Here is a 26,400-nt window from a genome sequence, read left to right on the forward strand (position 1 = left end):
TTGCATCTTTTTTCTAAACATGAAACTATGTTCTCATATTTTCACTGTAAAATTGAGGGGAATTTGTTACAGTTTTGCTGCAACATGAGGTAGTTTGTTACAATTTTACTGTAACGTGTAAGATAATCTGTTGTAATTTTGTTGTGGCAAAGTTAACTTTTTTAATATTTCTCTCTAACACTGACAGCAATTTGATATAATTTCACTGTAACATGGGCCAGTTTGTTAAGTTTTGATGTAACATAAAACACAGTGTGTTACACGTTTGTTGTAACATGGGTAAATTTGTTATAGTTTCGCTGTAACATTAAGGGCAATTTCTTACATTTTCGCTCTAAGATGGGTCATTTTGTTGCAATTTTATTGCAGTGTGTTTCAGTTTTGTTGTGACACAGCAATTTGCTACAGATTTACTGTCCCATACATCAGTATGTTACAATTTTTCTGTAAAATGGAGGGCAATTTGTTAAAATTTTGCTATAAGATGGGTCCGTTTTTTTAGAGTTTTGCTTCAACTAAGTGATGTATTCTGGGGTCACGTTTCATGTAGTCTCCTCTGAGTGGTAGCACAAGATGACAAACTTACTGTGCTGGAAGATAAGGTCAGCATCCTCATGTAGCACCACTACAATCTTTACCTGACTTTGAAAGTTGGTAGTTGGAAGCAGAGCAACCCTCGTTTCTCACCTATACAAATGTGTATTACCTTTGTTCAGTGCGCTATTTCATCAAAGTGACATGTAGTTTCCAGAGTGTGACAACATAACTTAGCATTAGCAACAGAAGATGACAGACTTTTGTACTATGAGACAAATTTAATACCCTAGTATGGGGTCACTATAATGTTAAGGTGACTTTGATATGACGTTCACCCAAAATAAGATGACTATTTAACAAATTTAGATGTAAGTTAGGTCAACAGTTGTGCTTGTGTATATTTTGTAATGTTATAGAATATATATCTTTTATTTGGATAAATGTAAGATATGGTCCAAGCTTGAAGAATACTCATTAACTAATCTATAATTTAACTGAGTAGTGCCAATAAGCAAGCTGTGTCTATTTCGTAAGTAATGAGACGATTTTGGTGTGAAAATACTTAATTTGTGGGTTCACTGTGCCTTGCAAACTGCAGAGGTGCATAATGATGCGTGGGTGTACTGACATCCAAACCTTTGCGCACAGTATACCCACTAGCCAACGTTGTAGTGACCCTGTACCGCTTCTCCATGTGTGCCTTTCCAGTCGTGTCTTCAGCCCTGACATCATTTTTATGGACGGTAATGTGCAACCATATGAAACAGCACAGGTGGCTCTCGGGACAAGAAAATATTTTATTAATGGAACGGACTGCACCTTCCTCTGACTTAAATCTCATCGAGCTCATGTGTTATGAATTCGTCCTCATGCACCATCTACCATTCAGCACTTGTCAGCTGGTGGTGGGATGGAATGTCCTACCAACAAAACTCCTTTACCACCCTCGTGACAAGCATCGGAGCACACTCTTTTACTTTCTGTGTTATACTGTAGCAATTCATTACATGTATACTCCAAATTTCTTTGGGCTATGTTACCTGGCAATGACACCACATAAAAATTTCTTTCCTTTCATCTTTCCGTTTTGCACACCAGGATGGATGTAGAAAATATTTAATTCGAGGGCGAGTTGTCTCTTACACCATGTATGATACAGAGATCGACCTACAGATGTTCACTAGTCGTGCTTTACCTATAAGTTCATGGTGTATACCTTCAGCGCGCGCGTTTGTGTGTGTGTGTGTGTGTGTGTGTGTGTGTGTGTGTGTGTGTGTGTGTGTGTGTCTAATAACTTTGTGCCACTGAACATAAAAATTAGATTTTTGAGTTGCTGATATTTTTTGCAGACATTTTAGGTCTTGTGTCTTACACCAATCATGGTACTTATACTGAACTAGACATTCACAAATCGTTCAGGTACGTTTGATCATTTTTAGTTTACACATCATCTATTTTGGCAATCATTTTTCAGAGACCACCCTCTTAAATTATCTTGAGGGCTTGGCTTGGGTGCTACATTGTAATTGGCTGCCTCAGTCTAACAGCCTCTCAAATTCCACACTGTGACTGGCCTGTTCATTTTAATGGCTGCTGAACTAGAGCACTAGAAGAAGGGGGATGAGACGATACGAAGGGAATGAGAGAGGAAGCACTATGACGTTATGCATATGGTTGACAGTCTTGCCTCAACATGTAAGCAAGCCACATCTTTAGGAACTATTTTTTTTCTGGGATTGGAAAAATAACCGGTCTGGTCTAGAATCAGCACGGCATTTCTACTCACATGTTTACAACTGGATTCTACGGCTTGTATTTTAATTCTACAAGATCTTACACGTTACTGAGTGCTGATCCCCAAAAAATTGTTTGAACCGTGAGTTTACTTTCAAAATCTTTTTTAAAGAATTTACTTTATTTACTAGCGATTCATCAAGAATATTGACACATTTAATCACACTAGGTGAGTGTGGAAGTAGTTGCCAGGGAGTAACTGATGAAAATGAAATTACCTTTAACAAATGGGAATTTTATTCATAAAAGCCATTTCAAAAACAGATTTAAAATTTATAAGCAGAAAAGCACCCTCGAAATATCAAGTTATAATTTTATTTAGAGGCTGAAAGAACAATGTCAGTATGAGCCTTCGGGCTGAGGAGCTTGCCGCTCCCTTTCAACACGGCCATAGTCACGACCGCCCATGACAACCTCTGAAAGACTACACAGGTGCAAATCTGCAACACACCAGATTACTTTAAAAAATTTAACAACTCCCACAAACACATTAACTAAGCAGCCTGTAAGAGGGATGGAAATGGTACAAACACTCACACTAAGAAATGATTTGCCACCGAAAGTGCAATTTGTTTTTAAAAGGACTCTTGCGGTGGAAGGGTGGCAACTTTATAAAAATGACTATTTAAATAAAACCCATGAAATTCAAACTTACATAAAATGTACAACATGCTCTACATTACACATATACCGGCTCGCAAGATGATAGGCAAGATAAACACATATTTCAGGAATTCGGCTTTTACACCTTAATTCTACAAATTCTTTAACACCGAATCCGACAAACATGACAGAGACCGACAGACAGACAGACAGACACTAACTTCCTAACAAATGCGGACGAAAGACAGCCGAGCAAGCTGGGGACGAGAGAGACTGACCAAGAAAGCAAGTAGAATTTAACAAGTAAATGAAACAACATATCAGCAATCACTAAACTTCTAATAAACGGCGATGTCTGGCGAAGACCTGGCGCAGCACCCCGAAATCGCTCTCCCGAACCGTCCGCTGCCAGCCGCTTCAACGGACGCAGGAAGGCGCGCCGATCTCCCGTCTCACGGCGTCGCAGCTCGCTCCAGCCAGACCGATGCCGTGGGTTGACTCCTGTTGCTCTCTTGTCGGCCGCGAAGCCACTACCCCTCGCTATACGGCGCGGCCCACTGGTTGCCACGAGGCGACCTCGCATGCGCCGACGCTCAAGCCGGACAAGGCATCTTGTGCCTCAGTGCGCGACCGACCAACCGATCGATGCAAACGGCCTTAAGGTCGATCCGAACGACAGACATGCTGGCACTCCAGACGGCAGACCGACATTGACTAAGCTATACACTCGGTCGGACCCACCCCTGCAGAGGAAACATGCCCTCAGGCTACCCGACATTCCTGCCCCGAGAAGAGACCGACCTACAGATCAATCCAACCGCCAATGTCCACTGCTTGAACAGGATCGATCAGACTGGCGGCCTAACACATACTAGCACTCCGGACGACAAACAGACAGTAACTGCCCCACACTGACCCGACTAACCAAGTCACCAGACTCGCCCCTAGCTGACGACTGACCTCCTGCTAAGTTTTTTTTTTTCCTTTATTGAGTTTCGATTCCCCCTAAAGGGGGCGGGCTGGCAGCAGCTTATTACGCCGCTCTTCAGCCTACAGAATTTGTTTTAAAAAGATGAAGATAATAAAAAAATAATAACAGTTGGCGATAAAATCAGTGACTTAAAGGTAAAATGGTAGAAAATTCTGGAGCTTAAAATATAAAACACAGGGTTGATGATGCTAATAAAATACACAGGAAGCAGAAAAATAATAGACAGACAAAAAACACGGGACAGTCTGGGTTCTGTTCGCAAGAGATATAAAATGCACACCCAGCGACAGCATGATGTCTGTTCGCAACACTGTGGAAAGACGCACAACACTGAACACTCACTGAAACACGGCTCGGCACAAATATGACATACCACACCCGAGAGCAGGTGGGGGGAAACTGGTCAGATGACGGGAAAAAAAGGGGGGGGGGAAGGAGAGGAAAAGTGAAAGGGGGAGGGGCGAAGGAGCCAATGGAAGATGAGGATCCATAAGAGGGGTGGGGGGTGCTGACGAGACGTGCCAGGGAGTGGGGAAGGCAGAGGAGAGGAGTACAAAAGGACTTGGGGGGGGGGGGGAGAGATAGGGAGAGGATAGGCGGGGAGAAAACACAGGATGGAAGGGGTCCTGCCAAGCTCATAGCGCCCCAGAAATGCACATGAACAGGCAACCTTTCCCTTTTTCCACCAGGGAGAGAGACCAAAGCTGCGATTGCCACAGCGGCGCCACTGCCAGAAACGGAAGGCGACTGCTTTACACCACACGCTGCGGCGCGCTCTTCAAAACAGCAGATTTTATCACGGCTCATTGTTGTTAGAATAGCCGCTGTGGAAATTAAAAATATCCTATTAAGGGGCTCCGGAACGCCCTATACTTGCAATGTTAAAATAACGCTTATAAATTACATCTTTCCTCACAAAGTATTTGAGGTAGGAAGTTGAACTTTTTACAGACTATTTATTGGAATATGGGCTACAACTTAACACAGGGATTTTACAAAATTTTAGTTCAGTTATTAAAGATGATTTTTTTTCAATTGTAATGAAAATTCACAACATTTTTTTGCAATTTTTTATTTATATATTCAAAAATATACAGTTTTTTGGAAAAAGGCTGTGTTCAATTATGCAGAAGGTACTGTGTAACATTTACTGAAAGTTTGAAAGAAATATGTTTGGAAGATCCTCAGAAAACATGTAATTAGTATGAGAAAATAAAAGTTTTGGGAACCGAGCGACAAAGATTGGATTAACTTTTTAGTGCATTCCAGGTCCATAGGATGGATTACCTTCATCCTCTGCAAACTCCTCCTCCAGCTTCCTCTTGTTCCTCCTCCTGTTTACTCTTGCTTGTATTTCTAGACTCTTTACAGCCCTGTCTGCAGCCCGAAGGCGTTCCTTGTCTAAAGCAAGCATCGCTCGTACCATGTTAGAACCTATCTTCATTCCCATATTTCTAAATACCTTTGGCTTTCCAACATTTCTCCTTTTCTTAAAAGCCTTCAGAGGATTTCTAATAACTTTCCTTTCACTCATTATTATACTTCAACAAAACAGAGACTCAAGAAACAGAATTAATTACGAATATTTTCGAGATAACGACAGAGTAAATAAACATGAAACAATCGACAATCACACCAGCGATATATATTGAACCATCACAGGTTAGCCACAACACATACTTTATCTCACATCACTAAAATGTACCTGATGAACACGGACGTTAATAATAACACCATTTGACAGCAGTTTAACAGCGCCACAGTGGGTCACGCCCATGTAGAACACATTTCAAAAAAAATTTAAAAATAGTTGTAGTCTTCGGAATTGAATAAATTATATATCTATTAAAAGGTAATAGTCTGCAGATTCAGAAAACGCAAAAAAGTAAATGAATAACTCTATCGAAAACCGACGTGGAGAGAGTGGTACGACCGGTATGGAACCCACACGTGCTTCATCAAAAGACTGATCATGTTAATAGTTTCATTTAAATTATGCTGCACACCAAATGGCTACCTTTTTGTTGTGGAAGGAGTTCCATGGTATAATGGTGCCACACAGAAAAAAATTACGTAGAATTTCTGTTACAAGCAGGTTAAAAAAAGTCTGTTCTTACCACAGATAGTTGTTTTAGCTAATCGTTGGATGTGATAAAGGTAGAATACTCATCTTTCTTTCATTGGTAACTAGGATGTGAAGATGTTCCTGGACGGCAGCTCACAAGGTGCCATCTTCTTCAGCCTGGGATCGATGATCCAGTGCGAGACCTTCGCTAAGGAGAAGCTGCGTGCCCTGCTGGACGTGTTTTCTGAGCTGCCCCAGCGAGTCCTGTGGAAGGTGAACGCGGCATCCCTGCCTCCGCTACCGCCCAACGTGATGGCCCGCGCATGGTTCCCGCAGAACGACGTGCTCAGTAAGTAACAAGCCGTGTGAGAAAACTTCTCTATGTACAGCTATCAATGTTGCTTTTCCTCGAGCATAGTAACTGAAGCGGGAGCGCTGTTCTTCACTTTAGAGATAATTCCTAATGACCAGTTAGATACAGCGACAGATTCTGCGAAACCTGCATATGCAGAATTCAATGATGAGATCTGGTGACATACAGTATGTGATCAAAAGTATCCGGACACATCCAAAAACATACCTTTTCATATTAATTGCATTGTGCTGCCACCTACTGCCAGGTACTCCTTATCAGCGACCTCAGTAGTCATTAGCTATAGTGAGGTAGCAGAATGGGGCGCTCCGCGGAACTCACGGAATTCCAACGTGGTCAGGTGAATCGGATGTACGCGAGATGATTTCCACACTCCTAAACATCCCTAGATCTCTGTTTCCGATGTGATAGTGAAGCGGAAACGTGAAGGGACACGTACAGCACAAATGTGTACAGGCCGACCTCGTCTGTTGACTGACACAAGCCGCCGACAGTTGAAGAGGGTCGTAATGTGTAATAGGCAGACATCTATCCAGACCATCACACAGGAATTAGACTGCTTCAGGATCCACTGCAGGTACTACGATAGTTAGGCGCCAGGTGAGAGAACTTGGATTTCATGCTCGAGCGGCTGCTCATAAGCCACATATTACGCCGGTAAGTGCCAAACGACGCCTCGCTTGATGTAAGGAGTGTAAACATTGGATGACTGAACAGTGGAAAAACGTTATGTGGAGTGACGAATCGCGGTACACAATGTAGCGATTCGATGGCACGGTGTGGGTATGGCTAATGTCCAGTGAACGTCATCTGCCAGAAAGTCTAGTGCCAACAGTAAAATTCGGAGGCGTTGGTGTTATGGTGTGGTCGTGTTTTCCATGGAGGGTGTAATCTCCCCCAGGGAAAATTACCCTCTACCAAGCAATAATTAATAATTATCAATCAAATCATCCACATTTATTCACTTTTGGAAAGTATCTGATCGGACTTTCTAGTAATATATGCGCCGACAGCTCGTCGACGCCAAGGTATTTTTCTAGTACGTTTATTCTTTGGAAGAACAGAGATACATATATGTATTCTCCATGGTTGTTAGGGAGGAATAAGGAGAACAGCTTCGGAAGTATCTGTTGGAAGATTGTCGGGTTGCTAAAAGAGACATATTTGCTCTTCTTCTCGCTAAAGCGAGCTATTAACGTTTGTGCCACTAGCGGGTTATTTGGAGAGAGAGAAAAACTGTAAACGCAAATTAAGTAAGACTTGGAATCAACAGAAAACGGAACATGAACTGGAAATGGATTGAATATACAATTTTTCCTCAGAAATAAGGTTTGTGATCCTTTTATTCTAGAGTGAATGACGAATGAGTTCTCTGTCTGAATCATTGATGATTGTCTTGGCCCTGTAATTAGTGGGGAAGTTTCAGTTGTGACGAAGAGAGCCTGCAATCACCGCTATTTTATAAAATCGTCCAAAAAGGCTTCGGACACATCTGAAATTCTAAATCTGTCGTAAAATGAACGAATTGTTCAAACGATCGATTTTCCCAACTGAATGCAGCGCTTAACAATAATAATAGATATAGAGATCTTTTACAGCAAGCCAGCCGCTGAATATTAAGACGAAGGGCTCCACCTGAGATTCTATTGGGCTGAGTTCACGTAATTAAATAATATATTTAAAACTGTATATAGATAAAGGACAGAGAGAGAGAGAGAGAGAGCGAATGAAATTAGATAAAATACGCAGAATCCTCCATTAGTATAATTGTTTGTCTGTCTTATCACGGATCAGCCCAAAGATAAAACAGGAGGCCCTTATTTTACTGTACAGGTTTATGTGTGAGAGACATTACACCAAGTTAGCGGCAAGCTGCATTCACATACTTTCATCATTTATAGTATAAATCCAATTATAATGGCCAATCCGTGACAGAACACGTTTTTGGACGTTGTTAAAATAATTTTGTTCTCTGTTTCATGTGAACTACGACGAGCCAACTTAACTGACACTTGGAAAAAAGAAGAAATACTCACAGTCACATTAAGTGGATCTACAAATAAGAACATAAAACAACACGCTGGGCGCAGAGAAAAGGCCAGATTTATATTTTTATTATTAAAGCTTGGTAGTATAGATGAAGTATACGCTTTTCTATTTAGTATTATTGGATATTTGAACATTGATTAATTGTGTTCATGCTAGATGTAGTTTGATTGACCTGCCCCAGTTGCATTTATCTGTATAAGTACAGTAAGAAACTAGCCACAGAAGTACTCTTGTGTGAACGGAGTTACATATAGTGACAGTAGAAGGGAGATATTGACGATAGAACATTTATATGGTTTTAACTAGGGCAATGTTTAAGATGAGTCAAGCAGAGCAGAGCAGCACGCAACAGCCTTCAGCTGTTAGCACTGATAATATTAAAGCTTGGTAGTATAGATGAAGTATACGCTTTTCTATTTAGTATTATTGGATATTTGAACATTGATTAATTGTGTTCATGCTAGATGTAGTTTGATTGACCTGCCCCAGTTGCATTTATCTGTATAAGTACAGTAAGAAACTAGCCACAGAAGTACTCTTGTGTGAACGGAGTTACATATAGTGACAGTAGAAGGGAGATATTGACGATAGAACATTTATATGGTTTTAACTAGGGCAATGTTTAAGATGAGTCAAGCAGAGCAGAGCAGCACGCAACAGCCTTCAGCTGTTAGCACTGATAATAACGCTGTAGTAAGAAGTGTTGTAGAACCGATCGCTACAGATAGCGCAATAGAACGCCCGGTAGATATGGCTAGAGATGAAACGGCAGGTACGCAACATGGGTTAGATCCATTGGTCATTATCATGAGACAGATGCAGATGATAACCGAGAGCATGAATAATATGAATACGAAATTAGCCTCAGTTACTGAAGGGCAAAATGATTTGAATACAAAATTAGCCTCAGTTACTGAAGGGCAGGAAAATCTGAAAACCGACATTAATGCGAAATTAGCCTCAGTTACTGAAGGGCAAAATGATTTGAATACAAAATTAGCCTCGGTTGCGGAAGGGCAGGAAAATTTGAAAACTGAGATTAAGCAACAGTTACAAGACAGTTTTTCCGAATTAGAGCAGCGGATAGAGGCGAAGACAAAGGAACTTAAAGATCAGGCCGAAGAGACGGAACGAAAATTAACTGCACAAATAGAATTGGTGAAAGCTCAATGTGAGGAATCTACTCACCGCGTACGTGTAGAAATGAAGGAGTATGTGGCTATTAAGATAGATACCGTACGGGAACAGGTGGAAATGGTTCCGCAATTAGTACAAAAGCAAGATGCCATGTCATGTGCAATTGCGCAACTTCCTGAATTGGCACGTACGCAGACTAACCTAAAGGAAAGTGTTGAACATCTGACAGAGCGTCAAGATGTTATAGACCACCAAATTAATGTATTAACGGGTAAATTATCCGAAATTACATTAGAAAACAAAAGGCTAATGTGTGAAAACATTGAGCAAAATGTTAAGGCAGCATTCCAGAGTCTATCTGGCAAACAGGAAGAGAATTTGTTTGCGAAAGGACTTGAGGAAGTGCGACAGCAGTTAGGTGCTGATTTCGAGCATTAGAAACAAACGATAGAAGAGTCGATACGCGTTTCACAACAAGGCTCAGAACAAATGAATACAGGCCAGCAGCAGAAGTTGCCAGCGACTATAGAGCCAACGATACCGACTTGTGCAAGTAACTCAAACATGAAATTGCCTCGAGCTAGTTGTTCGCGTGAAGTCTTATCTAACGGAGATTACGAAAGCCTTTGCCATGCCGAAGAAAAAATGATAAAGCATCGGCGATTCCAGATTTTTAACACTGACAAAAGGGGGGTCCATCCAATTGTTTTTATTCGAAGTTTCAGAGGAGTGCTACCCAGAACTTGGTCGGAGTGGCAGAAGATCAGTTTCGTTACAGGATATATACAAGGTTCGGGGGCGATTTGGGCCTCGGACATGACTTCTGTTTGCTCGACATATGACGATTTTGAGAAGGCGTTTTTAGCAAAGTTCTGGTCAGAAGGGGTACAGGAACGCCTAAGGCAGGAGGTGCTCTACCCAGAGCCTTTCTCCTTTTCAAAAGGAAGCCTTAGGAAGTATTTTGAAAAATATATAAATAAAACTAGATACTGGGACAGACCTATGCCATTGCCAGACATAATAAACATACTTAAGGCAAGACTACCAATTAGCATCCGGAATCAACTGATTTACGGCAATGATAAAGACTTGGAGTCGTTCCTCACGACGTTAGACCATATAGATCTTATTGAAGAGAACAACCAGAAAGCCCGTAATAACTGATTCCAATATAGGGAGATAGAACCTCCGCCAAACGGTAGGCAAGGGAATGGACAGAGATCGTTAAATAGTGGAGAAACCCCTCAAAATCGCAATAGTAATACCGGCAATAGTCTTGCGAGGGGCTATCCAAGGAACAACAGGAATGGGAAAAGATACAATCCTGTGTGGGGGAACGAAAGGAATTTCAGACCTCAAGCCTGGAATAATAACAGTAATAGAAAGTGGAATCAACCGGGGGGAATGAACTCAAATAACCAACATCAGTGGGGACGGACATCTACGAATCAACCGGTAATTACCGAAGTTACGGATGATGTCAACCAGCAGGCAAATCAAAATCCAACAAACTTGTAAGGACCCACTCGTGCCCCGGAGGAGCGGTCAACAATTGGTTGAGGGGCAACAGGGTATGTGTACCCATGCTAACGTATAATGATGGACGATTACTGGCAGATGAACTGACCGAGGACTTAGAACCACAGGATGAGGATAAGGAACAGGTGGCAGTAACCGAAGTGCAAGTCATTTTGGAGACTGTACCTATAGTGTCGGTTTTGGACACAGCTGCAACCACGAATGTTATTTCGGAGGCTCTATTCAACAAGATCAGAAATATAAGACGAGTACCAATTTTTCCAGTTCAAAATTGCAGAATAATAGGCGCCGTTGGGGCTAGATCGGCTAATGTAAAAGTGCAGTCACTACTTAGTGTTGAAGTAGGAAATGTAGCAATATTAAGCACATTCCTTGTTGTGAAAAATTTGGTGGTAGATTGCATTATCGGAGTCGACAGCCTACGTCAATACGGATGCAGAATAGATTTTAAAACAGGAAAAATTTGGTTGAATGTTAATAAACAAGAAATTGAGTTGAAAAAAGAAAGCCTTACGAGAAAATATAATTGTGGGATCAGTGTGCAAGTAATCAGGACGGCACAAAATTCTAAACAGCATGTAATTAGTGAGTTCCAAGTCAAAGGAGATTTTGGTCAATTAGTGTACGAGAAGTTAAATGAATCCGACTGCATTACTGAAGATCAGAAGAAGCAGCTAAAAGAATTATTATTAGCGTATAAAAACGTGTTTGATGAAAGGCCAGGAGTTATTAAGGGATACATATGCCATCTCTACGTTAAGCCGCACGAAACGTATTGTAGAACTTTCTATCCTGTTCCCTGGAGGTTAAAGGCTCAAGTTCAGAAAGAAATAGATCGCATGTTGAAATGGGGTTTGATCGAACCCTCTACAAGCCCATACTGCTCCCCATTGTTGGTCGTGCCAAAAAAAAAAAAAAAAAAAAAAAAAACCAATACACTGTGTGTGTAGTGTTAGAAAACTTTAAATTGAAATAATTAATCAGTGGCATAGACTATAGAAATAGTGACTAACTATTACTATCGAGTGTTGCAAAGAAAATAGTGAAGATAGGCTTCACCGGTGTTTGGGTGAACATGGAACTTTAGCATTGCTAATGTCATCAAGATTTATAAAGGATCTAACTGACCTTCAAGAACAATGAAATGTTTCCCGTAAATGACGCTGAATAATCAAAAGAGGTTCCGAGTGAAGGTTCATATATAATTTCAAGTGCACACTTAGATGTGTAAACGTGTGAAGGGATGTGTTAAGGCAGTGAATCATGAGTGACGGTTAACGCCGCAAAGATAATTTCCCGCGCAAAACAGTTGACGTCGGCGCGAGAGTTAGAATCGATATAGACGACACAGATATGCTTTGTAAGAGACTCGCACCAAACGCGAGTGTAAACTGATTCATGTTGAACTTTAAAAGGAAAAGGTGTTATAATTAGAAGTTAAGAGTTTTTAATTTATTATTGAATGTTTAAAGAAAGTAATATTCATAGAATTAGTAGTTATTTAATGGATCGTGTTCGTTTGGAATTTTTGTTTGAAAGAGAAAGATCCATTTCCATATATGTGCATGTGTGAACGCCGTATGAATCAGAGAATAAATGAAAGAAGTGAATCCGCATTCCTCAATGCTAATAACTTTTACATTTCAACAATCAATTGGAGAAATATGTGTATTTAGGATAAAAAGTTTTGGAGTATAGATAAATTATATGACTTTCAAGGAAATGAGGGATTATGTCTTTGTATAAAATGAACCACAATTTCCATTATTCGATGATTTGAATCCAAAATCTACTGTAAGTTGCATGAATCCTTTAAATTACGAAGAACAAATCACTGACAGAAATGTGTCAGAATTTTCGGACTTATAAGCACAAGTGGGGATGCAAAGTCCGAAAGAGTATTCAAACTAGAATAAATCTGAGGATGTTTTGGCAACAGCATTAGTTAATGGTGAAATTCCTTGAAGTACGTCGTAAGAAAAAGGATGCATGAAGCCATAAGGATTTTGCTTTCAAAAAGGAGAATCTTGGACGGTGCAACCTAACCAGTTCTCTTACAGGAAGGGTTTCCCCTTTGGTCATTGCTAATTCTTTCGGAATGAATGTTGCATGTGAAATCGGGTATCCCTGTTCCTTCTACTCTTCCCATTGGGGGCCGCGTAGAAGACCGACTACAAAGTGGGCCGCGTAGAAGACCGACTACAAATGTGGACGTCGGGGACATGCAAGACCCGGGGGAGTTTTAGCACCGCAAGAGATTGCCCTAGGAACAAGATTGTAAAACGAAAACTTACGTTATTTATTGTAAAATGTTTTTTTTTTTTTTTTGCTAGAGGCACAAATCACTCTTTTCCAAAGCGTTATATAAATCGATCCCTATCCTTCCTTTAGAGATCTATTTCCAAAATTATTTTTTTTTCCTTCTATAGGCTTTCCTATCTTCTATGTACCGTAAGCTGGGGGTCTAGGCTTAAGAGGTTTTCCAAGGTTTCCCTGCTTAAGAAAGTTCCCGAATGGGTAGACCCTGATAACGGTTTCATGAAAGATCATCTTCCTTGGTTGTGCACAGCAGACATAACACCTTGATGCACGTAAAAGCAATACAGCCGCGGTACCTGTCTCTTCATTTCTTCTGTTTTCAATATTTCTTTTCTTCGTCTGTCTTAAACATAATATTCTTTTTCAGTCGGAGGACTGACAATTATCACTTCCGGGTTATCCACACTAATAGATAGCTCGCGAAGTGTGTTCGGCAAATAAAAATTGAGCTCACAAACTTCGCTCGCTGCGAGGGGCGTTGTAATCTCCCCCAGGGAAAATTACCCTCTACCAAGCAATAATTAATAATTATCAATCAAATCATCCACATTTATTCACTTTTGGAAAGTATCTGATCGGATTTTCTAGTAATATATGCGCCGACAGCTCGTCGACGCCAAGGTATTTTTCTAATACGTTTATTCTTTGGAAGAACAGAGATACATATATGTATTCTCCATGGTTGTTAGGGAGGAATAAGGAGAACAGCTTCGGAAGTATCTGTTGGAAGATTGTCGGGTTGCTAAAAGAGACATATTTGCTCTTCTTCTCGCTATAGCAAGGTATTAACGTTTTTGCCACTAGCGGGTTATTTGGAGAGAGAGAAAAACTGTAAACGCAAATTAAGTAAGACTTGGAATCAACAGAAAACGGAACATGTACTGGAAATGGATTGAATATACAATTTTTCCTCAGAAATAAGGTTTGTGACCCTTTTATTCTAGAGTGAATGACGAATGAGTTCTCTGTCTGAATCATTGATGATTGTCTTGGCCCTTAATTAGTGGGGAAGTTTCAGTTGTGACGAAGAGAGCCTGCAATCACCGCTATTTTATAAAATCGTCCATAAAGGCTTCGGACACATCTGAAATTCTAAGTCTGTCTTAAAATGAACGAATTGTTCAAACGATCGATTTTCCCAACTGAATGCAGCGCTTAACAATAATAATAGATATAAAGATTGTGGTGTCACCGCTAGACACCACACTTGCTAGGTGGTAACTTAAATCGGCCGCGGTCCTGTAGTACATGTCGGACCCGCGTGTCGCCACTATGTAATCGCAAACCTAGCGCCACCACATGGCAGGTCACAAGACACGGACTTGACCTCGCCCCAGTTGTACGGACGACATAGCTTGTGACAAGACGTATCACGTCTTCCTCTCATTTGCCGAGAGACAGATTGAATAGCCTTCAGCTTAGTCCATAGCTACTGTCTAGCAAGGCGCCATGTGTATCATTGCTAATTGCTTACTACTATGCAAGAGATGTATTTCAACAAGAACAAGACTACATTAAAGTTAAGTATATTAAAATCTCTCTTCTTTTCTTTATAGTTTTCATCCAGTCTCCTGTTTCAGAATTTACGCCCGTCTGCGTTAGTTTCGCGTGCACCTAGCCACTCATTGTGTCGAGACCTTAGGGAATCGACACAACAAAGATCTTTTACAGCAAGCCAGCCGCTGAATATTAAGACGAAGGGCTCCACCAGAGATTCTATTGGGCTGAGTTCACGTAATTAAATAATATATTTAAAACTGTATATAGATAAAGGACAGAGAGAGAGAGAGAGAGAGAGAGAGCGAATGAAATTAGATAAAATACGCAGAATCCTCCATTAGTATAATTGTTTGTCTGTCTTATCACGGATCAGCCCAAAGATAAAACAGGAGGCCCTTACTTTACTGTACAGGTTTATGTGTGAGAGACATTACACCAAGTTAGCGGCAAGCTGCATTCACATACTTTCATCATTTATAGTATAAATCCAATTATAAGGGGCTTGCACCTCTTGATGTTTTGCGTGTCACTATCACAGCACAGGCTTACATTGATATTTTAAGCACGTTCTTCCTTGGCACTGTTGAAGAGCAATTCGGGGATGGCGATTGAATCTTTCAACACGATCGAGCACCTGTTCATAATGCACAGCCTGTGGCTGTTACACGACAATAACATGCGTGTAATGGACAGGCCTGCACAGAGTCCTGACCTGAATCCTATAGAACACTTCTGGGGTGTTTCGGAAGGCCGACTTCATGCCAGTCCTCACCGACTGACATCGATACCTCTCCTCAGTGCAGCACTCCCTGAAGAATCCGCTGCCATTCCCCAAGAAATCTTCCACCACCTGATTGAACATATGCCTGTGAGAGTGGAAGCTGTCATCAGCGCTAAGAGTGGGCCAACACCGTATTGAATTCCAGCATCACCGATGGAGGGCGCCACGAACTTGTAAGTCATTTTCAGCCAGGCATCCGGATACTTTTGATCACATAGCGTACGTAGAAAATAAACGTGATTTACGTTAATATTTAAAAGATTTGTAGAACGACAAATGCAGGAATCTGAAGTCGAAATATCGATTACAAAGTTTATTGGATAATAATGGTGCAGAAGTTCAGTACATGAATAGCTTTTGTTCAGTAAATTTATTGGAAAAAATTTCATATCAGTGTTGTAATCACAATTTTTGTGCCATACTAAAATATAATCTGATACACAAAGAAGCCGGCCGCGGGGGCCAAGCGGTTCTATGCGATTCAGTCCGGAACCGCCAGACTGCTACGGTCGCAGGTTCGAATCCTGCCTCGGACATGGATGTGTGTGATGCCCTTAGGTAGTTAGGTTTACGTCGTTCTAAGTTCTAGGGGACTGATGACCTCAGATGTTAAGTCCCATAGTCCTTAGAGACATTTGAACCATTTTGATATTCAAAGAAGAACCAAAAGCGGTAAGCTGCTGCTACTGAGGCCCATATGTACATTACCCTAAGGGACGACTAATACAGAGTGTTCAAAAGTAATAAAAAAGCCAAAGGCCAATAGTCCCGAAAGTTTTGCAAATAGCTCTTACAGAGCCACTAGTGATAACACTTTTCCATCATTCACTTTTCACTTTCGCGTATATACAACCGAATTGTATTCGTTCCAGAGCCTTAAATCAAGCAGTTATTATTATTTTATGTTTGAAATTGAGTTCAGAAATAAAAATTTTGCTTCTATGTAAAGCTGTAGACTTTGATGTGGGGGAGAATGATTCACTGGTGGAGGTGGTGGGTAGATACAGAAAATATAGGCGGCCAGTGTTGACGATTATATTGACTTCTAGGTTGGGGAGGAACCGCTCCAGTGACCAGAGGAGGTGGATGGTGGGGGAGGTAGGCAATCCAGACCGCGACGGCTGGTGAAAGGGGGGGGGGGCAGCGTCAGCGCATCGTCAACGCTGAGCAGGGGTGACTTTCCCATCTGTGCATCGTTTGGCCTCGTGCAATGTCTGTAGGCACGGTCCTGCTCCCGTAACTGCGGTCGGAATAGGCCAGTACGAGGCCTCCGTGATGGACAACGGTGGCTCAGGGTCAGACCCGGACTGTCGATTCGGATGCGCTAGCAACGCTGGCGGCCCCCGATGCCTACAGCTGAGAGGATGTTGACATGTCCCCAAATCCATCCAGGCTGTGGCTGGACTCCAGCCAGCAGGAGGTCCTGACGTTATGATGGACAGGCGTTGACAGTCTCATGGTGAAGACCGACACACACTGCAAGTACAAGTGTTTGAACATTGCCATCCAAGCTTGACAATCTGCTTTTATGCACTACCGCCAATTACAATTGCTGCTTTTTAGAGCATTCACACAAGGTTGGCGCCGGTCGCCGACACCTACAACGTGTTGACATAAGGAAAGTTTCCAACCGATTTCTCATACACAAACAGCAGTTGACGGCGTTGCCTGGTGAAACGTTGTTATGATGCCTCGTGTAGGGAGCAGAAACGCGTACCATCACGTTTCCGCTTTTGATAAAGGTCGGATTGTAGCCTATCGCGATTGGGGTTTATCGTATCGCAACATTGCTGCTCGCATTGGTCGAGATCCAATGACTGTTAGCAGATTATGGAATCGGTGGGTTCAGGAGGGTAATACGGAACGTCGTGCCGGATCCCAACGGCCTCGTGTCACTAGCAGTCGAGATGACAGGCATCTTATCCGCATTGCTGTAACGGATCGTGCAGCCACGTCTCGATCACTGAGTCAACAGATGGGTACATTTGCAAGACAACAACCATCCGCACGAACAGTTCGACGACGTTTGCAGCAGCATGGACTATCAGTTCGGAGAGCATGGCTGCGGTTACTCTTGACGCTGTTTACAGCATCATGATGGTCGCATCAGTGTTTGGCGACATCGCGGTGAACAGACATTGGAAGCCTGTATTCGTCATCGCCATACCGGCGTATCACCCGGCGTGATGGCATGGGTGCCATTGGTTACACGTCTCGGTCACCTCTTCTTTGCATTGTCGGCACTTTGAACAGTGGACGTTACATTTCAGATGTGTTACGACCTGTGGCTCTACCCTTCATTCGATCCCTGCGAAACACTACATTTCAGCAGGATAATGCACGACCGCATGTTGCAGGTCCTGTACGGGCCTTTCTGGATACAGAAAATGTTCGACTGCTACCCTGGCTAGCACATTCTACAGATCTCTCACCAACTGAAAACGTCTGGCCAATGGTGACCGAGCAACTGGCTCGTCACAGTACGCCAGTCACTACTCTTGATGAACTGTGGTATCGTGTTGGAGCTGCATGGGCAGCTGTACCTGCACACGCCATCCAAGCTCTGTTTGACTCAATGTGTCAGGCGTATCAAGGCCGTTATTACGGCCAGAGGTGGTTGTTCTGGGTACTGATTTCTCAGGATCTATGCACTCAAATTGCGTGAAAATGTACTCACATGTCAGTTCTAGTATAATATATTTGTCCAATGAATACCCGTTTATTATCTGCATTTCTTCTTGGTGTAGCAATTTTAATGGACAGTAGTGTACTAGACAAGGCAAGTCTCCTTGAAGTTGAAGTCACACATGCGTCTCATCAAGCACAATCGAAATGTCTCAGAACATTCGATATTTCCCTGGTCGTGATTGCAGAGCTGCTGGAATGGCGTAAGTGCTGCATGGGCGAGTGTTCGCATTTTGGCATCGCTGCCCAGCTTCTGCCGCCACCACTACACTCCTCTCTTCGTGGAGTAATTCGGTCCACCGGACTGAGTGGTTACAGTATGGTTACAACAAAGGGATCGTATTTTACAAAACATTAATTAGTTGTAAGTTCGCCACCAGATGTCTTTGTTTCGTCATTTATATTTACACTGTTTCCACTGTTCCACCTTCTTGGGCTCGTATGCTGTGTCGTTGTTTCTTTTCTCTGCATTGTCTCACTTCAGTTCAACGACACTTCACTCATTTCCTTACTCATGTCGATGTTGCCAGTATGAACCCGCAGGTTAGAGGATGATAAAGGTGGGATTTGGTCCCCCCTAAACTTGAAGTAGCATTCAGCGATGGCTGTTTTCATTAAGACGATGAATGTGGCTGTCGTGGTTGTTTCACCTGTGAGGAAGCGGTGCTGATGCTTGGTCTCAGAAGATGGTCAGGTGATATGTGGATATTCTAGGCGGCATGCACCTCGTCCATCCAGTCTAGAAGGGTCAGGTATAGGGTGTTATTTAGATAAACATTGTTTTCCTTACGCAACGTTTCCAACGTGGGGTGTGGTAGGAATGTAAGTGAGTAAGTTGTGTTCACGGCTGTGACTACAGAGATGGTGGTGGGTAGTCAGAAGGTAGGTCCAGTAATATCGCAACTCGTGCCATTGGTCTGCAACTCTTGACCTTGCAGTTGTAAGTGCTACGTGCTACCAAGTCGTCCTTGGTTGAAACAGGTACCGATGATGGCTCAGGGCTCTGCTACTGAAAAAGAGCCAATGAGACCCAGTTTTTTGGAAGAACTTGTTTTTCCTGCAATTATCTGTCTTGGACACGAATGCAGATTTCTTGGCTTGGAAAAGGTTGGGCTTACATGACCTCAGTACGGTATGTAATAGTTTTGGGGGGAGACGGTAATTCGCATGGTCCATCTCTGTAGCAACTCTGAAAGTGTAAGCATGTGTGAGACTTCTTATGTTGTGCTGTCAGCAGAACCTCGTCTACTCTGTCATAAGAATTTCCTCAGGGTTTCTCCATTACCTTCAATAAATAAATCGCCCCCGCAACAACACACTTCAGAAAAGAATATGTCTGAAGCTAAGTATTCAAGGCTAACATACACACGTACTCATTTGCATTCAATAACAAACTATTTCCTACAAGTCTGCACTGGATAGAGAACTACTTTTACACAAAATACACATTTCAAAAAATAATCAGTATAATGCACTACATTTCCGAAACAAACTAATTAATTGCGTAAAGTTTACGCTGTACTCTTTCTCAGTAACTAAACAGAAAGAAAACGCAGATAAGATTCATATACATATTGCGTCTTAGAAACGAAGGTAAACTAACAGTTACTTTACAAGGTCATCCCGTGATCGTAGGGCATATGGATGCGTACCACTTCAGGAGTGCTCTTAATTGGACAAACAATTCCTACATGTACAACATGGTGTGAGTTGGTAATTGAAGCTTTATATTAACTGGAGATGTCATTTCAATTACTTGACAAGGCTTCTGGAAGCATGTAAGAAATTTCTTGGTTCCTTTTCTCGATACATAGGAGTTAGTCAGCATAGCCCATTGTCCAGTGTGATACTTGGGTAACTTCGTTTTCCCTTTTTACGTACCCTCCCGCCGCTCCAAGGCCTTCGTATTCATATTGTGAACCTGGAACCATATAGTCTTCAGTTTCTTAGCAAAATTCTGTACGGAAGATACGTCTTCTCCAGAGCATGCTTTACACAGTCCAAAAGAGTATGACAAGTTTTATTGAAAATCAACCTCATATTCTCGTTTACCTTTGACTTACAGTTCGCTAGCACACATAATAACTTAAAAACTTTCGTATCGTTCTGTGCATCCTCCCTGTCTTCTTATTGGCTTGCACATGCAGTACACTGGACAACAGTTTCCTGATTCGCAGAAGTCAAAATTATTGCATCAGGTCAGACATGAAACTAGTCCCATGATATGATGGTCACGAGCTTTTAGAATTTCAATAACCAGTGGTTACCTATCGCATAAGCTACTGTTCCTGCTTGCTGGTTCGGTGCCACAATCGTGTACAGAAATCGTGAAGAATGATCGATTATACTCAAAGCGTACCGATTCTATGCCATTGTCTGTGCAAAGGTTACAAAAATGTTCATACTGATCGTTTGGAGCGGCCACTGCCCACAGGGAACGTTTGCAATGGAATCTACCGTAGAATCAGTGCAGCTCATTGCACGCACTGTATACAGTTTTTTTATGCAGGGTGTTCCATTTATCTTGACCACACTAAATAACTGTTTGTCCAGATGCAAATTACAAAATGTTTCAAGCAAATGTTCTTCAGCCGTCAGGGGGACATCAGCATGATTGCCTTCCTTGTAGCTTTGTTTTTTATAAAGATATGAACAGCGGTATGACTTTTTTAAATGACACCCTGTATTTTTTATTCAGTAATTCATTCCCTCTCCTAAAGACCTATTCACCATTCACTGAAACACAACGTTATTAATTACATAACACAACACTGACGCTCCCAGCGCTTAGTGCAGATACTCGGGATAATAGAACACATCCACGTGCTGACGTTGACAGAGGACAAATGTAAACATAAGTAGAAGGCACACCCGTCATTCCGCCAACCAACGTCAGTTGAAGAGTTGTGTGAGTAGAATGTACACCAACGAAGAGAAGGTAGAAATGGTACTCATCTATGGAGAATGTAAGTTAGCAGAACAGTAATTGCAATACTGTTTTTTATATACGGGTACATTTGGTACTGTAGTTTAGTCCTTTTAAATACTGGTGTGTAGAGTAGGCATACAGTAAAGGCTGTCCTTCCTACAAACTGCATCGACATAACGTTTCTTTTATTGTTGTTGTTGAAGGTAGGCGAAATGCTACGCGGGCAGCGGAACTGTTGAGAGAGCGATATCCTGACGAGAACCCACCTTCCCGACGGATGTTTTCTCGTCTTGTTGCGACGTTTCAGGAAACGGGGAGTTTCAATCTACGACAACACAATCGTCGCAGCACTCTCACAGACGAAGCTGCCGAAGCTACTGTTCTCGCTTCCGTTGCTATGAATCCGCATGTGAGGACACGACAGCTTGAACACGAGATTGGCATTCCTAAAACCAGTGTACTTCGTATTCTTACACGCCACCGGTTCCATCCTTACCACATACATCCACATCAAGAATTGCATATGAATGATTTCCAGAACCGTGTACAGTTCTGTCAGTGGGCACAGCAGCAAATCCTCGCCAATCCGAACTTCTCCAATTTTTTGTTTACCGATAAATGTTCCTTCTCAAGAAAAGACAGGTAAATTGAAGGAACATGCATTATTGGTCCAGCGACAACCCATGATGGCTTAGACAGGTGGAACATCAGCGTCAATGGAGAGTTAACGTCTGGTGTGGTATGCTTAATACTACAATTATTGGGCCGTGTTTCGTCAATGGTAGTCTAAACGGCACAGCGTAAGCCAACTTCCTCAGGTGAATTCCTCCTCCTCTTTTGGACGAAGTGCCGCTAAGAACCAGAATGCTTATGTGGAATCAACATGATGGATGTCCAGCACATAATGCCTTGCGTGCACGTCGTGCTCTGAATCGAAGGTATCCTGCCAGGTTGATTGGTCGAGGAGGAACAGTTACTTGGCCTGCTAAGTCTCCTGATTTAAATCCTCTGGATTTTTTCTTTGGGGATGCATTAAAGACGTTGTCTATCGCGATAGTCCAACAATTCCAGAGGACATGCAGGAACGTATCATGCTTGCTTGTGATTCTCCTCAGCAGGCAACACTGGAAGCAGTAAATAATCCTTTCATTCAACGAGTGCACCAGTGTATCGGTGTGCAGGGTCACCACTTTGCGCACCTACTCCTGGGCAATGGTACAGGAGAGTCAAAGTCAATTTTGTGTTATGTTTTTACTTGGTTTTCATTTGTTTCCTGACAACTCCAGTAAGTGGACGAGTTTGTGATCCGGGGCTCAAAGTCAATGTTGTGTTATGTAATTAATAACGTTGTGTTTCAGTGAATGGTACACTGTGATACATTTCTGAATAGGTCTTTAGGAGAGGAAATGAATCACCGAATAAAAAACTCATTATTTCTCATAATCCAGGAAGTGAGGGCAGGACCAGTGACCCAAATCCTTTAATCATACTAACACTAATTCACACTCCAGAGTCCATTGAAACTTCAGCCTCTTCTTCAGAAAATTTTGGCAAGAACTTTTTATAATAATTAGTTATCCCCGGCCAAGATTGTAAATCTTCCACTGTTTTAGGTGTCTGGTCTGGATTTCCTGTATGACTTATGTAGGCTGAGGGTTGGTTCACATTCCATCCTGACCTAAATAACGAAGCTCTTTTAGCGCAAAATAACACTTTACTATACTATACGTTAGTCATACCACCTGTTATCGACTAAGCACGTCACATAATCATACTATGTGTTTCTGGATGTCCTCAGAGACGACTATAATATCCTTCAGGAACACCAAACATTGTTTTAGTTTCATCCCATGTAGTATACTTGTCCAACAGGTACTTGAATGTCGCTTGCGCATTCTGTACCAGAATGGCATTCGCTGGTACTAAATGTGACCGGATGGAACCATAAACACAGTTTTGGGTCGATCGTTTGATCCCATCTCTATCGAATAGTACTTATTCAGCAAGTCTATGGTCTTAAAGTAACGACATTGTTCCAGGACACCTAGTGTTCTGTGATGTTAAGTGCTGGATGTCTTGGGTCGATACTCTAGGGCTATCTCTATAGTATGGTACCCACTCCACAAAACTATGATCATGAAGTAACGGAATTGTCCCCAGTTATCTAGTGTTTCTTTGGCGTTATGCACTGGGTATGCCTTTCGTGGCTCTTTTTTTGGTAAAATTACTGTCGGTGCTGACCATGGACTGGCACTGTCTTCTATAATTCCACTATGGAGCTGTTGGCCAATAAATTCCTTTATCACTGATTGTGGATGATGTAGAATTCGATATGGTTTTCTATACAGTGGTGGTTCATCCAAAGTCGAAATCATATCCTACATCATCACTGCCAATGGACCGGGAGTGTTAAACAACCTTGCATGTTCTTCTGATAACGTTTCCGTCTTCTCCTCATCATGTCCTTCCACAGGCGACACCTTTTACTGCAGTGTAGATAAGTCAATAGACTAGCATCAACTATTCTTTCCTGAAGTCTCTATCCAATTCTCCCTCGTCCAAAACTTGCAGGTTACTTACTAGTATATGTCATAATTCCACTCCTACTCAATCTAAATTACCCATGCTGGTGGGTACTACTCAACAACTGTCAGCGTTTCGTATCTAGGGTAAAATGTGGCCGATAAAACGCTGTGACTTTCCTAGTTCATTTGACATCAAGGGTTCAACCACACATCCAGTATTAAGTGTTATGTCTCTTCCTATGTCCACTCACACTATCTTTCCTGCACATCTCAATATTATATCACACAAGAGACCTTGAATGCAATATAGCTATACTCCCCTGCACATAGGGTGTGTCTTGAATCTGTTGGGTCCTTTCAGTAGTAGAACTGAGAGAAAACAACGGCTCCATTATGCCCTGTTGAAGATCGACTTAGGAGTGATGTTCAGTCAGAAAACCTAATCAGAGTATATCAAAGCTTACGTCTGCGCTAGGGCAACGTCCGCAAAGCCCTGAAAGCCCTCTCCACACCCAGAATCCCAAAACTGCTGAAGCAAGCACGTGAATAATATCCCCGTACACACCATTCAAATTGCACTGAGGAGTGTTCAAATTCCTTACATTAAGTATGTCCTAACTGGCTAAAAATACCTGTGACCCCATACCCAGCAAAAATTTTGTACTCTCCTCCTATAAAGCCAGTTAATCACAGTTTGCCACTTCTTCCACAGGCAGATGCCTCGCGTTAAAATTTGCTGGGAATACCACTCAGTGGCTGCAACATTCCCTCTTTCATAAACACCATAAATCACGTTCACAGTGTACAACCTGTTTATATTTATAACATTGCGACTTTGTATAATAATGCTGAATGTGGCCCAGTTGACCAAATTTTAACAGATGGTTCAAATGGCTCTGAGCAACATGGGACTCAACTTCTGAGGTCATTAGTCCCCTAGGACTTAGAACTAGTTAAACCTAACTAACCTAAGGACATCACACACACATCCATGCCCGAGGCAGGATTCGAACCTGCGACCGTAGCGGTCTCGCGGTTCCAGACTGCAGCGCCTAGAACCGCACGGCCACGTCGGCCGGCTTTTAACAGATGGTCTCAGTATTAGAATCCACTTTCCTCTCCCTTGGCTTCGTCACTGCATCAATCTCTGGTGATGCTGCGTACCAATATAACTCCATATGTCCTTTAGACGACATCTCAGAAGGCGAACCTCTCAAAGACGCATCTGGTGCTATTAGTTGTGCCTTCTGTAAAACAGCCTTATTGTATATGCGACACTTCGATGTTACCTGAAGATGACATAAGAAGCCAAAAGCTGGTTTTTGACCAAATAAATATAATGTTCCAGAACATTCCTTTTTCATACTGAAAGTGTTATATTTAAGATACACGGAAATAATGGGTACTGGTAATGCTATTCTTTCCATATCCTTTATCGTTCCTCTCAAGTAAGAAATGTCTGCTTGTACTCCACCGGCTCTTCCGGCTATTCACAGCGTATAACATTCCCGTTCATCAACGTCATTTCAGCAGCTCCTGACACTCTCTTTGTTCAACTGGAAAAATAAAATTATTGATTTTCTCAAATTATTTGATTCAGAAATATTTACTCATGGTATAATTGTCCACACTGGTAATAAACAAATAAACACTTAAACATGTTTTCCATTTTACAATGATCAACGTATCTGAGACGTGCTGCAGCTTGCGTTGGTGCTATTTGTGGGTTTCCGACCTCTGTTGGAGGCCAGACGGTATCGTTTAGTAGGCATGGTTGCGGTTGATTGTCGTCTTCTCGTGTTGACTGGCACCACTCGGATTCGCAAGCGTTGTCTGTCCGCTAGTGGCAGCAGCGGCGGTTGTCGATATGTAGTAACTGTTGCCCTATCTTTGGGGCGCCGTCGTTGTTTTTCCGGGTCGTGTGAGTGGGCCAGTTCGATTGGGAACTCAGGAGGAGCCAGGTCCGCGCAGTGCCAGAACACGCCGGGACTGCTGGCGACACGCATGGGTCTCACGGGAGGGTGTACGGCCTCGTCGTAAACCGGATCAAGCAAGCTTTAAGATGAGTGCATTTCAATCCAAGTAGAGAAACCTCCACCATTGTGAGATCTCGCGATTCTCCAGTGACTTGGGTTCGTGTTGCTACTCGTAGTGTCGCCGAGGCGAAGAGCAGCGAGTGGAGTGCTTGGGGAAGGCGGACCTGATTAGCTTTCCTCGACTTCTAATTATTATTTACTGCGTTCAACTTGTTACAATTTGTTAAGTTCAACCAGCGGTAATTTTTCTTGCTGGTGGCCGCTGACGCCCTAGTTCCCTGCCCTAGGGGTTAGTGTATGTAACGGCACTGTACGTTTCCTCGCCTTGCCGCTGCTGTCCCGTAAGGCGTGTAGTTTTGACAGCTTTCTTGCTTGTAGATCGGTTGGAGATTCTTCTACTCTGGTGGTAGTGGTTCCTTTCTCGTTCTGGGCGCTCTAACACAGTATTCTGGGGAAGTAATGCAGACCGCCGGTTCCGGCTTTGGCGTATTGTTCCATCGTTGCATTTGGTTTATCGGACGTCAGGTAGCTTCAGCA

The 26,400-nt window shown here is 42.4% G+C and overlaps 1 protein-coding gene across 1 annotated transcript in view; it reads left to right on the forward strand.

Moving 5' to 3' along the window:
- Positions 1-26,400, forward strand: part of LOC126262439 (UDP-glycosyltransferase UGT5-like) — a 178,401-nt gene that overhangs the window by 128,739 nt on the left and 23,262 nt on the right. The window contains exon 5 of the mRNA XM_049959087.1: positions 6,117-6,339. Within this exon, the coding sequence (XP_049815044.1) occupies positions 6,117-6,339 (223 nt within the window). The remainder of the gene's footprint in view (positions 1-6,116; positions 6,340-26,400) is intronic.

The sequence above is a fragment of the Schistocerca nitens genome, chromosome 6 (assembly GCF_023898315.1).
Source record: "Schistocerca nitens isolate TAMUIC-IGC-003100 chromosome 6, iqSchNite1.1, whole genome shotgun sequence".
NCBI lineage: Eukaryota > Metazoa > Arthropoda > Insecta > Orthoptera > Acrididae > Schistocerca > Schistocerca nitens.